This window comes from Maniola jurtina, chromosome 10, assembly GCF_905333055.1.
Source record: "Maniola jurtina chromosome 10, ilManJurt1.1, whole genome shotgun sequence".
Taxonomy (NCBI): domain Eukaryota; kingdom Metazoa; phylum Arthropoda; class Insecta; order Lepidoptera; family Nymphalidae; genus Maniola; species Maniola jurtina.
The window spans coordinates 11,613,615-11,628,226 of record NC_060038.1 but is presented as its reverse complement, the minus strand read 5'-3'; the positions used below and the strand labels follow the sequence as shown (position 1 = coordinate 11,628,226).

Here is a 14,612-nt window from a genome sequence, read left to right as displayed (position 1 = left end):
CGATCAGTGGGCGATGCGATGCTAAACTATATTTATTCATATCATAGAATGTTTATATGTACCTACTTTAATAACTTATACCATTACACACACAAGTGTTAGCAATGTGCATTGTGCATGCTATGATTAGGGAATCATCCACCATCCATAAATTTAATGGGTTGAGTAATTAAGAGAGTCTCTAAATTACTCGATTATTAGATCTCGCGCTGTAATCGATCGTAAATCGATAGACTCTACTATTCCGTCGATATTCTAATCAAATCTGGTAGGCATGTAAGATAAAACAATACATATTTTTATTTAGCACGATAGCACATCATGATTCTATTAGTCGACTGATATCGATTAAGTACAGAGGTACGATTTGATAGAAATTACAGTTCTTAAATTCTCTAAAAAAAGGAAGATAAGTTTGCCTTCGCTCAGACCTTTCTCAAGAAAAAAAAAGTAGTTACAGGAAGGTTTTCATGAAGTAAGGAACTATAATATACTTAATTTATATCTTCGCACCAAATCTACAACAAATACTTAACGCATTTGACCATTACTGCGACCTGTTATGTCACGCGGGTAAATTCCTACCTACTTACTCAACGATTACTTACAGATGCATTTTTAACCCCCAACCCAAAAAGAGGGGTGTTATAAGTTTGACGTGTGTATCTGTGTGTCTGTGTATCTGCGTATCTGTGTATCTGTGTATCTGTCTGTGGCATCGTAGCGCCTAAACGAATGAACCGATTTTAATTTAGTTTTTTTTGTTTGAAAGGTGGCTTGATCGAGAGTGTTCTTAGCTATAATCTAAAAAAATTGGTTCAGCCGTTTAAGAGTTATCAGCTCTTTTCTAGTTTTCTTGTAGAAAAGAAGGTTAGATAATCGTTAGGTTCATAATATTATGTCAATAGACAAAATATGTCAAGCTGTCAAGATGGACGTTGCCTAAATACATAATTATTTATTTGAAAATGATGTTTTGGAAAACTCAAATACTTTGGATCGTCGGGGGTGTTATAATTTTTTAATTTACACTTGTACTTTTTAATGTTGACAACTTTGTGTTGGTACAAATAGAATCAAGTGGACACAACTAACAAACCTCGGTGCTTCAAGTCGAGGTGTATGAACCGCACAAGAATGTTTTCTGCAAAATACCTTGCAGTGAACGTAGCCGAAAGTACGACGTTAAGCTAAAGACTTCTCTTTCAGGAGATCCTACAGTCCAAAGACAGTTTGTGTGAACCGCAGATTTTCTCCCGCAACATGAAGCTATTCTCAAGATGTTTTTCCAGAAGATAGCCTCGATAGCTCAACGGTTGAGGAGCGGCCTGAATTCCGAAAGGTCGGCGGTTCAAACCCCACCTGTTGCACTATTGTCGTACCCACTCCTGGCACAAGCTTTACGCTTAATTGGAGAGGAAAGGGGAGTATTAGTCATGATTAGCATCATAGCTAATATTCTTTAAAAAAAAAACAAAGAACAAGATCCGCCTGCGACTTATTGCCAAAGTGCCATAACCATCGATGTGCCATAACTAAGGATGCGTGGCTCTCACTTGGTAGATAGCGAAGATATAATTTTAAAAAAATTACGCAAGCCATTTTTACTACTTTATCGACCTAATTAATTAGTCACATGGATTTTAATCATTCAAAGCGTATAATTATAAGTAATGTGTAAACATTTTTAATAAGGGGCAGATTTTTTTTTACAAATCTGGTCAAGTGCGAATCTTAATATCTTATACGTCTTCCGTAGCTATACAGCACTTGTTACTTACTAAAAACTTGGCCGTCATTATTAATTTTTAAGCTTAGAGATTTGGCATGTGCAGGAAAATATTTTTTGAGTAGGTATACGTGCACTAAGGAAGGATTGTGAGAAATTGCAAGGCAACTTTAATAAACGTAAGCAACGTGGACGAACTCTCAAAAGTAGGAAAAGGAGCTAGTGCCTAAGCAATAAAACAATAACTTATTATTTAGAAACCCTGAAAAATTCACTCTAATCACCTAAACAAGTCAGCAAACAGAAGGCGCCTTGTCAATCACGATCACCAGTACAAATTATTATCAGTAGACTGATGTCTGCGTGCGCATGTCACAGACAAGATCAAGTCAAGAGCATGGTCATGCCTAACTATTACTTTATTGTAATAAATAATTACTTTGTAATCTCTATAATGAGCGCTGATAGTCGATATGGCGTCGGCCTCCTGTTCGGGGGTCGGAGTTCGATGCCGGGCATTCGACCTTTTACTTTTCGGAGTTATGTGCGTTTTAAGTGATTAAAAATATCACTTGCTTTATCGGTAAAGGAAAATATCGTGAAGAAACCTGCATACCTGATCTCCATAATGTTCTCAATCCGTGGTGAACTATGGCCAAAGCCTTCTCATCTTCAGAAGAGACCCGTGAGCCATAGTGATAGATACATCCGGCGCGGATGGATTGATGATGATGATGATGATGAAGACTGAACAAAATCTTTCAGCAGAAACATTCTGACATCTAAGTTAACTGCCGTTAGGTTTAGTGGATTCGGTAGCGGAATATGAGGTCCCGAGTTCAAGGGGGCCGGCCGGGCAGAAAAAAAAATTGGTTGTCTGTAAAGTCGGTTTACTGACGATAGTTGAAAGTGACAACAAAGGCCGATTGTGCTTCTTTGTCGCTCTTTCCGCGCTCTCGCTTGCACTTCAAGCCTTACATGGAACGCCTCAGAGCGAGGCCGACTCATGCGGCGTTACCTCGCGAGGTAACGCCGCATGAGTCATGTTTTTTCGTGCGCGGCGTGCAGCCGGCTCTATCGAATTATAAGACGTTGTCACGTCAAAAAGTTATCTAGATTCTAGGTAAGTAGCAGCCTGAAAATAAGAGGTTGACGGTGTTGCACCCCCGTACACGGACAGCGTGCTGTAAAGCCGTCAGCCCTGCGCCTGGTTTTCCTTCGGTTTATAAGTAGGTAGTGTCAGATTGGCGTACTTTATGAGAGTGAGAATAAAGAGAGTAGGTACATCAGTTTGCTCTCGTACTTGTGCTCTCTTGCTTAGTTGGCTAATTTCCACTGAGAGTCGCCACCTTGGATGACATTCGGATAAGAGAACATTTCATGACATAGGTACCTATATATCTTATGTATTGGTTTAGGAACAGCTTCGCATCTCATGATATATACGAACCTAGCTGAAACTCACGATTTGGTCCTTATCAGTTATCACTATCAGGCTCGGAGCACGCTTTTACTACAAATGACTAGAACTATCGTACTACTCGTACATCGTACTATCGTACTAAGATGCATGAGTAGATACCTACTTATATACTTACCCGTTATTATTATTAGCTACTTATTATTTTTTACTGACGTTAAGTTTATGATCAACCGTGTAATAAATGTCGACAAGAATTATTGAAAATCAGTTTTCACATAGATAATATACCTACATTAAAAATATTATAAATTACCTTATACAAATTGGCCCAATTGCATTCGGCGATCGCACCTGAGGCCACTTGACGCACATTTCCCGCGTAGGTATCTATACCTAGTGATATATGAGGAACTTGGCAGAATAATTATGAAACATCTACACTGTTTATTCATATTCGCAATAAATAAATTTGATTTGATTTGAAACAATATTTACACATTGGCCGGCACTTGCCGAATGCATTGGGCCAATGGTACTGGAACTCTAGTCCTGAAAATGTACGGTAGGTACAGAGCTATACATTAGCCTGAAAAGTTCCGACATAACACAGTAACTTAGTTAACACAGTTAATATTTACTTACCTACTTTGTAATTGTTGGTATAAAGTATTTTTTTTTTTAAATATTTTATAATAGTAAAAAAATCTTGACAGAGATCCAACCACTGCTTCCTAATTTTGCGAACTTTCCAAAAAGTAAAATTCCTTTTCCCATCTAATTACTAGCTATCAATGAGTTTCTTGCCATAGATAGTGTTTTCTAGTGTGTTAGGTACGTACATTTTTAAGATAAAGGTAAGTTTAAAATAAGTTAATACATCGATGGAAAAAACCGAGTAAGTAAACCGAATAAGTAAGTAACGTAGTAATTGGAGTAAACCTTATGTACCTACATAAGTATTTTTTAATTAGAAGTAAAGTGTTACTTGTGTAAATACTAATATCACTCAAACATACTTCCTATATCCGGTAGCTTGCCTTGCAATGATATCAGAAGCCTGAAGGCCAATCATATTATATTAATTGTATTTAGGTACTACGTATTCCGTTCATACCTGCCTTGTAAAAGGGCTTTTAAGATAAGGCTCAAGGCATATTGCTGCAGACTAGAAACAACATTTTAGAATACATGTGTATTCTAAAACATGTGTACTCGCCTCGTTTGGTGGGGTATAGAGTTCAGTTTACTTTGTAACTAGACGCGTCGCTTCGCTTCGACTCTGCCGCAATGTGCTTTGAACCTAAGTATTAAAATAGTCTCAAAAATTTAATCCGTACCGATGCTTACGTCAAGTAGGAATTTACGTTCTACAGAGTTGCTAAAGACGTAAAACATTAGTAAGTTATATGCGGTTGGTGGTAAACCCTGACTTGCTTATTTCGTCGTGTTTCGTCACAGTCGCGGTGGAATGACGAAAAACAATACTAGCACTGACTAGCACAGGCTGAAAATAGGTAGGTAGGTATATCTGGCCCGACCGACTTGGAGAGTTGTAGTGTTCCGTACCCGAAGGATGCCAACAACAGTACCCTATTACTAAGGCTCTGCTGTTCGTCAGTCTGTCCGTCCGCCTGTCACTATTTTTAACCCCCGACCCAAAAAGAGGGGTGTTATAAGCTCGACGTGTGTATCTGTGTATCCGTGTATCTGTGTATCTGTCTGTGGCATCGTAGCTCCTAAACTAATGAACCAGTTTTTATTAGTTTTTTTTTGTTTGAAAGGTGGCTTGATCGAGAGTGTTCTTAGCTATAATCCAAGAAAATCGGTTCATCCGTTTGAAAGTTATCAGCTATTTTCTAGTTACTGTAACCTTCACTTGTCGGGGGTGTTATAAATTTTTTATTTACACTTGTTTTTTCCAAATCCACAATTTCCACTCTATCAAGCCACCTTTCAAACAAAAAAAAAACTAAATTAAAATTGGTTCATTAGTTTAGGAGCTACGATGCCACAGACAGATGTACACAGGTACACAGATACACACGTCAAACTTATAACACCCCTCTTTTTGGGTCGGGGGTTAAAAAACACGCTGACCAAATACAAGTTCTCAGACTTCACACACCTAAAAACAAGACAGGTGATAGTACCTACTGATGATTATACGATACCGACAGACGCAGATTATAAGTACTTACCTAAGTAGGTAAGTATCACTGGTACCTAGATATTTAGTTTTTAGAGATTTGCAAGCTTAAAGAAAGAAAGCGCATAACTTTAACTATACGCAAATTGGTCCTATAAAATAACATGCCGTGTAGAAAGTGCATATTATGTTCGGAAAGCTACAATTTATCGTAATACTAGCTGATACCCGCGACTACGTTCGCGTGGATGTAGGTTTTTTAAAATTCCTGTGGGAACTCTTTGATTTTCCGGGATAAAAAGTAGCCTATGTGCTAATCCAGGGTATAATCTATCTCCATTCTAAATTTCAGCCCAATCCGTCCAGTAGTTTTTGCGTGAAGAAGTAACAAACATACACACACACACACACACATACAAACTTTCTCCTTTATAATATTAGTGTGATTATCGAATTTGCTGACGTAGAAAGCGAGAGGCAGCTGGCAACACGCGCAATGTTATCATCAGAATCTGACTTTAGTTCATCACCATGAGTTGCCGCTTTTTGTTATGGTTTAGGACGTTTGAGTCATTCAAGTTTTTGCTTGTAAGTATCACATACATTAGGAAGATGAATTCAGATGTCCGTGAGTTCGTGTGCGTGGATTTTGAACTTGTATCTAATAATCTTTGAACTCTTTTTAAACCCCGACCCGAAAAGAGGGGTGTTATAAGTTTGACGTGTGTATCTGTCTGTGGCATCGTAGCTCCTAAACTAATGAATCGATTTAAATTTAGTTTTTTGAAAGTTATCAGCTCTTTTCTAGTTACTGTAGCGTTCACTTGTCGGGGTGTTATAAATTTTTAATTTACACTTGTAAAAAGTAGCCTAAAGTTATCTGTCTCCGGTATGGGCAGTGAAATGTTAACAGACAAAGAGACATTTGGACACACTTGCGCATAAATAATATTCGTATCTATGGATTGTATCTGAAAGTGAACTAACAATATAGCTAAGAGTAAAGTCACACACGGAAAAGAAGACCTGAGTCAGGCAAATTACTCGTCTTACACTTATTTATTACATAATACATAAACACTAATTAATAGGTACGAATAATAATGAAAACACGGTCGTGCATAAATAACTAAGTACTCGTAAATACAATAGGTACACAACTAGCTGCCCCGCCCAGGTATTGCTCGGATGGAATTTTCAAAAGCTTAGTGGAGATCTACGTTATAGAGAAAACTTACATCAAAATCTAAACCAGTTTCAAGAAAAATTGACCATTAGGGTGTGTTTTCACTAAAGCGGGGCAGAGCGGAGACGTGTTTTCGACCAATCAAATAATCGCGAGGGATATTTTTATCACGTCACTAACAATAACCTGCGGTATGATTCGCTTATTCAGTGTTCGACACTGAAATCTGAATTGTAGCCACCAAGCTCATGAGAAATTAGTTGGTTCTACACTGAATTGCTGCTTCACTGAAGGATATTAAAATAAAATTTCGTAGACAACCTTCAATGGATTAAAAATTATCTCAAATGAGCTCGGGGCTATCATTCAACACTGGGTTTGTTAATGTCCCCGCAGGTTGGTCTATGAACATGTTTCCACTCCGGCTTCAGTGGAACAGGGACCTCGTCAGTCGATAAAAAGGCAGGCAGCAATTAGAGTGTTTTTTATTTAGTCTAGATTTTATATCCGTGTATTCATTTACAATGGCTAATTTTATTCCAGCTCAACATACATCGATACATAAGTAATGTACCGACTTACCTTGAAAAAGGAAATAAAGTCGTGTGTTTAAGCTTGTAAAGTTACGACCATGCTTTGATTGTAATGCCTCAATTAGTAACGTTCAAATGACGAATCATATATCTACATCAGATAATAGGTGTACCTACCTCGTGCACGTAAATTGTACCCATGTATGGTTAATAGGTATAAAGCAGACTTCATACTTCTTTGAGATGAGAACATTATGAGAACTCTCAAGCTACAGGTTTCCTCGTCGATGCGATGTTTTCCTTCATCGCTAAAGCACGTGATATTATAATTGCTTACGCACATAACCCCGAAAAGTTAGAAAAGTGCCCGGGATCGAACCCCCGATCTCCCGAATAGGCGGCGGACGTTTTAACCACTTGGCTGTTACTCAGTATGCATTGAAAGCAAAAGGAAATTTCTGTTTGATGTTATTTGACGCGAACACAATAGCAGCTCGCGTTGCCCTGATAATCCAAACAACCTGACGGCCTCACTTTTACTTTCGAGCGAGTCTTGCGCATTCTATGACGTTATGTCCGGCAGCTCACCGTAACATTGCAGTTAACTTTGACACAATACAATACAATAACAATAATAATGTCCAAGGAACCAAAAGCTTCAATTGCTAACAATCCGCTAAACCAGAAACATCTTTAAGGTGCAACATGCAGCATGCGGTATGCGCCGCCCTCCCTCCCATTGCTAAACATGCACAAAAAGCCAATTGCACCAAGCAATATGCATCACCACCACGCATCACCATCACCACATAAATCTCAAAACCATCTCGACGCGCGCGGCTGGCTTTTCCTACATGTTCTGCAGTGGGAGGGCGGGTGGTGCATATCGCATGCTGCATGTTGCACCATACAGATTTCACTGGTTTAACGGATTATAGCAAATTAAGGTTTTTAGTCCCTTGTATGTCATGGATTTCTGCTAAGTAGCGCCTGCTTATACAATTAAACATATACAATAATAATGTCCTCCCGGCCGAATTTCGGCCACGGCGATGGCCACTCTTCATACTTAACCAACTGTGTGGGAGAAAATTATAGTGCACAAGTTTGTACGCAAACACAAGTTCACTCTCTATTCCGTTCCTCTAATAGTCCTATGGGACGGAAATCCGACACGACCAGAGAGAGATCAGGTACAGGCCAGACGGATAAAACACCGCCAACTTCGTAACTCCAAGCTACTGTGAATTTCTTAACGGAAAATCCATTACCTAACTGTTTTGACCAGAGACGAGAATCGAACCCAGGACCAACGAGGCAGTCCACACTCCACACACAACACAATACATCACAGTAAGAATGCTCCATTATAAAAGTTAAGGAAAGGTACTCACCTAATTGCAGTACCTATGCAGTAGGTAGGTACGCAGTAGGTATGCAAATACGCACCGGTTATAATATTGCACCGATAGCCCGTCTTTCAGTTACAGTTTCTTTAAATACTTATCTTTTTTTATACCAACCTACTTTTATTTTACCTTATTACTTAATTGGAGTCTGTAGGGTATGTAACCCAACTATTTTCTAATTTATTAAAGTAGGTACAAAGAAAAACATTATTTTAGTTAGTCAATGTTACAATGTCATAATATTATTGTACATTATGATTTGTGGATGATGTAGGGTACTTATTTTAACAAAATAATTGTCAAAAACTTTGTTAACTTACTGCCATTTTCTCTTATCGTTAAGTTTCAGGGAAGCGGAATTTCCCATCTTAGACTTTTCACTTACAGTTTCTTTAGAACTTAAAACACTGAAGAGAAATTTTTGAATAAAGTAACATAGAGTTAAAGTTAACGCGTCTTATCCTTTCAACATCACGAATTACTGTAATAGTGCAATGTGGTAATAACGCAGGTAAGCCTACAATCGCTGACCGTGAATTTTCCATTCGCTCGATTAGTCGCCTAGATTCTTTGTAATTTTATTTAAAGGGACATAGTACAAAGACGTACGTTGTAAAAAATGTATTTTGATTAGCTAAAATAATGTCTAGGAGATCGGAAAATCGATCATCCATGAAAATCTTTTTCAGAAATATTGTGTCGTAATACTAGATGGCGCTAATTAATCTGACGAAACAGCTTAGCTTTTGTTCAATAAGTTTAATACGAGTGATTATGTGATTAATGTTTTATATAAACTTTATTTCCCAAAAGTTGTTAATTTTAGGTTTTAGCCTTAAAAATTTATAATTCAGTCCAACAAAAAATTAATTTTTTTAAGTATAAACGTCAATTCTTCCTATTCGACAATAGATGTCGCTAGTCAACATAATTTTGAATAAGATTTGTATAAAACAAAAGGAAAAACATGTTTGCAATTTGCATTGTTATGTTCTTAGTTATTTTTTGTAAAATAAATACTTGCTAAGTAATTTGTCCAATATGATATATTAAATATGGATACAGTAAACATGAAAATTATGTTTTTGGACCGTAGCTGTCACAAATGACGTTGTCAAAAGTCAAAACTTGAATTTTGGAGGTTAGATTAGAACTTAGAACTATTTTATTACAGCAATTTTAATTATTATTTACACTTTGCAGCTATTTCTTTGCTATTCACTGTTCACTCTTGAGGTAAATAGAGAATTATTCAATATTTATATGTGAAAGAAAAAAATTAAAAGTGCATTATAGGCCAATTTCAGTAAGTTTCAAAAAACATCAACATGAAAAAAGAAGGTAAGGTTATTCTAAAGTTAATTTTGTTTTTGAAAATAAATGTTATAATAATCATTCTAGCTCCATATGATATTGTTTAATTTATTTGTAGAAGTACAAGAAATTTTCCTAAAAATCCTTGAGGAAGAAGCAGACGTTTCAGCTGGAGTGGCAGCGATAAAAACATTGCTAACTGTGATAGAAAATTACAAAGGTAAATGAATTTGTTGTTGAATGAATGATGTGATGCAATAATGCTGTGGTTCAATAGAACCTGCAAAATTTAGTTAGTTTTAAGATCTTCTAAAGTCTGAACTCTAAAGTTCAATAGGTACATGTGTAATGTGTATAGTATAACATCAATCTCTGTGTGGGTTGGATCGTTTTTACATAACAACATCCATTTTTTGATATATGCCTGACTGGCTTCATGCTCACATTTTTACTTATGAAATATTGTTGATTTCGCCCACAGTTGCAACAGTGCGAGAGCTAGATCTCAATTTACAGTTGGCGGTGGATGCCATGAGACACTGTGACCAGCCTGTCACAGCCGTGTCCTCAGGCTGCCAGCTCTTCATGAGGTTTATCACTTTTGCCAAGCTAGATGTTAAGGTATTTTTTGCTGTTCTAAAAATTGTATGATGGTTTAGAAAAAATCTAATGTCACATCTAAGGTGTAAGTATTTCTCCAATATACCAGTAATTAAAAAATGTTTGGTGAACATTTCTTACTGCTTGTGTGGCTCTGATACCTCTTGCCTTTTGTGGTCCCCTTGCTATGATTTTTAATAACACCAAAATAAATAAACTGACAAATGAATTAGATAGGATTTCTAATACATAAACTGTCTCATTGGTTACTTTAGCGTTTTATAATATATCATTGGTGGTGATTTAGAATCAAAATTTTTAAAAATCTCGTGGAAACTAACCTGCGGGACAAAAGTAAAAATTGGTTAAGTAAATAGGCAGTAAAAACGTAACAAACAGACAGACACTAATAGCAAGAAACGAGCAGGCAGGTCACCTAGCAGCACTAGAAGTCCTTTATACTCATAAGACCCATTAATAATGCATTTCTTACGTTTCAGTCATTTGAAGAATGTGAACAGATCATGTTGCAGCGAGGACGAATCTTTCTAGACACACTATTGGAAGCTCGGGGGAAGGTTGCCAAGCAAGCACTGCCTTTTATTAGCGACGGTTGTGTAAGTAAAACTTAAACAATATACTTGTCATGTCTCCATGTACAAGTATTTAGCTGTATTATGGAATGAAATGAATTTATTAGTTGAATTTTGATTTGCGTTCTCTAAATGTCACAAGTCTCACCCTTGAGTATGTCTTGTCGATAAATGTGAATTGAAATAGCATGTACAACTTTGAGCTACCAAATTGTTTACTCTTATCAAATTCTTACATTGTGTACATTGTAACTTTTGTTGCTATAGAAAATCCTAACACACTCCTCTTATCCAAATTCCTAAATTGTAAAGTCTTGTGTGAGAGGATTTCTTGCTTTGTGATGTGCAGTCAAAGCTGTGGTCAAAGGCTGTAACTCGTTTAGCACCTTAATGATCGTATTTGTGTGGCACAGTTATGCATAGGTGTGTGTGGCGTGTTTATAGAAAAAGGTAATTTGTGCTACAGGTTTTTGATGCAATATTTTCCCGAAATTGCTACTCGAATTGTGAGGCTGACCGTACATCAGGACTTTTGTTACAGAAAATCCTAACACATTCTCGGTCAAGAGTGGTATTACAAGCTATGTTGGAAGCTGCAAAAGCAAATAAACGGTTTGAAGTTTTCGTCACAATGTCATGTCCTGACAACAGTGGGTGGGTTACTATTTATTCTTCAAAACGTAAATGTAATATTAAATTAATAAATATGTATTGCACAAACTCTTAATGTAACACTAAAAAATAAATCAATTCTTTTTTGTAATAGGCTTGACTGCAATCACAATAAACAGTTATGCACGCCTGCCCAAAAAGTGCCTTGAATTTAAATAGCATCACACTGAAAGCACATTTAACATACATTTCATAATTTCACTTGTTTTAAAGATGTTAAATAAAATGGTCAAGTGCGAGTCGAATTCGCAAACGAAAAGTTCTGTGCCATCCTACAAAAATAACAATTTATAATTTTTTGTATGATGTAAGCACTTTACGGTTTCCCAACCTACCTGCCAAATTTCTTGATTCTAGATCAACAGAAAGTACCGTATAGTATAGGTTTCTTGACAGACAGACAACAGAGTGATCCTATAACAGTTTCTTTTTCCTTTTGAGGTACAAAACCCTAAAAACACATGTTCTTGTCACTGGGCATTAAAGTCAATAGAGATCCAACCTGTTGTATTGAAATGTTTAGGGAACGTATGCACAAAGAGCTAGTGGCGGCCGGCATTGAGGCGACGCTCATCCTCGACGCGGCAGTCGGCTATATTATGGAGCAAGTGGACATCGTGATGCTGGGCGCTGAGGGCGTCACGGAGAGCGGCGGGATCATCAACAAGGTAAGTTGTACCACGGAATACTTAATAGTGTACAGAAGGATCATTCTGTAAAGACTAAATACTCTTGTCATAACTCACAACGCAATGAAGTGCAATTCAATTCAGCTTGCTCTGCTGCGGCCTAAAATGTATAAACGCCTCTCTTTCTATCGCATAAACTCATTATCTCTTACCTCTGTCTCTCATAAGAGATAGAGTTACGCGAAAGCCGTGGGGGTTTTCACATCTAATTAATAGATTTTGAAAAAAATTAATAGAGATAGCTTGAAACCTGAAGCATAGCCTATTTTTTATCCTGGAAAATCATGCAGAGTTATCACAGGATTTTTAAAAATCTAAATCTACGCGGTCGAAATCACATGCATCATATAAATAGTAGCTAAATAAAAATTGAAACATAACATTAATTTTGAAAGTATAATCTAATAGAACCATATAACCATAATGGTGAGTATGTTTCTAATCCATAATATTGTTTTATATAAAATTTAAGTTTCGGTCTGTTTTTGCCTTTTGAGCTTTGGATAATGGCAGTGAAAGGGGTCGGGGGTCTCTGCAACTAGGTACTGTTCTCTCATCATGGAAAACGTGAAATTGACTGACTAACCAATCGCGCGGCAGCAGATGCTCTCGAATCATGCTTCAATTCGTGCCACCAAGTATGATCGATAAATCACTCACCGCACCGGTTCACAGTCAGAGCTCTTTTTTCATTAGGCAAATGTTATTTTATGTGAAATAAATAAATAAAAAGTTGAAAATTTTTGTTCACAGATTGGCACATACAGCCTGGCAATGTCGGCGCTAGAACTCAAGAAACCGGTCTACGTCCTAACAGAAAGCTTCAAGTTCTCTAGAATATACCCCCTCAACCAACGAGATATACCTAAAGAGTTCAAATTTCTCTCCAGCGTGCTGAGTTCAGGAAATCTGTCAAAACAGCATCCGTTAGTGGACTACACACCGCCTGCATACATTACCCTCCTTTTCACCGACTTGGGTATCCTCACACCATCCGCTGTCAGCGACGAATTAATAAAATTGTATTTGTAATTGATTTCTTTGTATATTATTATTATTATGTTAAATAAATGATATTTTTAATGTCTTTGGGTATATTTTTCATTCAGATTTTCAGCTTTTGGAAAGAAAAGATACATTTTTTTTAATTCTTTAAATTGAGTTTTCCTTTCGGAACATGTCACTCTTTAATGCATCTACTTTTATTATATTACCTACTTTCGTAAGGCCTTCTTGTACGACTGTAACAGAGCCCTAGCCTCATCCGACAGAGGTCGAGATAGGGCGCTAGGGCGCTGTTACAGCCACCAATCTGGCGAAGCATGGGAAGAAGGATGTTATTATGAACCTCATAATAACATCCTTCTGCCTTGTTATTTGGGTAAGTATTACATACTGTAAAGTGTAATGGGTTTATATTATTACCCCTATCCGCGGAAAGAAGTTTGTACAGCGCTCTCTGTTAAATCCCATACAAATTATAGAGACAAAAATCTCAGTGGGCGTTAACCATTTTGCGTCAACAACCAATCACAAACATGCTTTGAAAAACATTCGAAATTCAATCAAAAACATAGTTTCGTTTGTGATTGGTTGGTGTTTCAAAATGGTTAGCGGCCACTGAGACTTTTACCTGTATAATTTGAACTACATTTTATATCGACTTAGGCCGACTTGTATTTTTTTTTAAATCTAAAGAAAGGGAGGGTGGTGTTTTTCAACATCGCGTTTCAAATTTCATTGAAATTAGAATCGAATACCTAGTTAGAAAATTATTGTATAATACAAAGAAAGTTCTTAATAAAATCAGGTTTTGAGGTAGCAAAAAAAAGATTAATTCCAAAAATCATCTGGCACTTTATTAATATCATATTATAAGTAGGTATACATATATTTACAGTATTATCATTATACCATTAAGTATTAACATACTAAGCACTCCCTCAGGTGGAGTAATATGTCTCACTGCCAGTTTTTCGACATGCAACTAGGCAAGAAAAAATATATAGAATAAATGGAAGCACACAGGTTATCACATTTAATAAAAACTTCAAAATTATACAATCTTAAATAATTTTAAGATACGAATATTAGATAAAACAATTCGAACATGAGATTTTGTAACACCATAAAACTAGTTCATTAAAATTTACTGTATCAATTTTGATATAACTTCCATTCCTAAAAGTTCTAGACAAGAGATCAATACTTTTACCTTCCAAATTATTTCCACTCAAATACATTGATTCATGCTTAATACTATGTATGATATTTTTTATACATATTTTATGTACTTAATTAATACAAAAGTAGTCTAC

At 36.6% G+C, this 14,612-nt stretch overlaps 2 protein-coding genes across 2 annotated transcripts in view; one reads left to right on the top strand and one right to left on the bottom strand.

The window, feature by feature from the left end:
- LOC123868870 (NADP-dependent malic enzyme-like) overlaps positions 1–8,907 on the bottom strand; it is a 30,637-nt gene extending 21,730 nt beyond the window's left edge. The window contains exon 1 of the mRNA XM_045911525.1: positions 8,747–8,907. Coding sequence (XP_045767481.1) covers positions 8,747–8,793 — 47 coding nt within the window. The 5' untranslated portion in view covers positions 8,794–8,907. The remainder of the gene's footprint in view (positions 1–8,746) is intronic.
- A 643-nt stretch (positions 8,908–9,550) lies between these two features.
- On the top strand, positions 9,551–13,380 carry LOC123869225 (translation initiation factor eIF-2B subunit alpha). Its single transcript, XM_045912041.1, has 7 exons — positions 9,551–9,767; positions 9,859–9,960; positions 10,222–10,361; positions 10,841–10,957; positions 11,475–11,587; positions 12,129–12,273; positions 13,048–13,380. The coding sequence occupies exons 1-7, from the start codon at positions 9,755–9,757 to the stop codon at positions 13,324–13,326; spliced, it is 909 nt and encodes a 302-aa protein (XP_045767997.1). The 5' UTR covers positions 9,551–9,754; the 3' UTR covers positions 13,327–13,380.
- Positions 13,381–14,612: the final 1,232 nt, after the last annotated feature.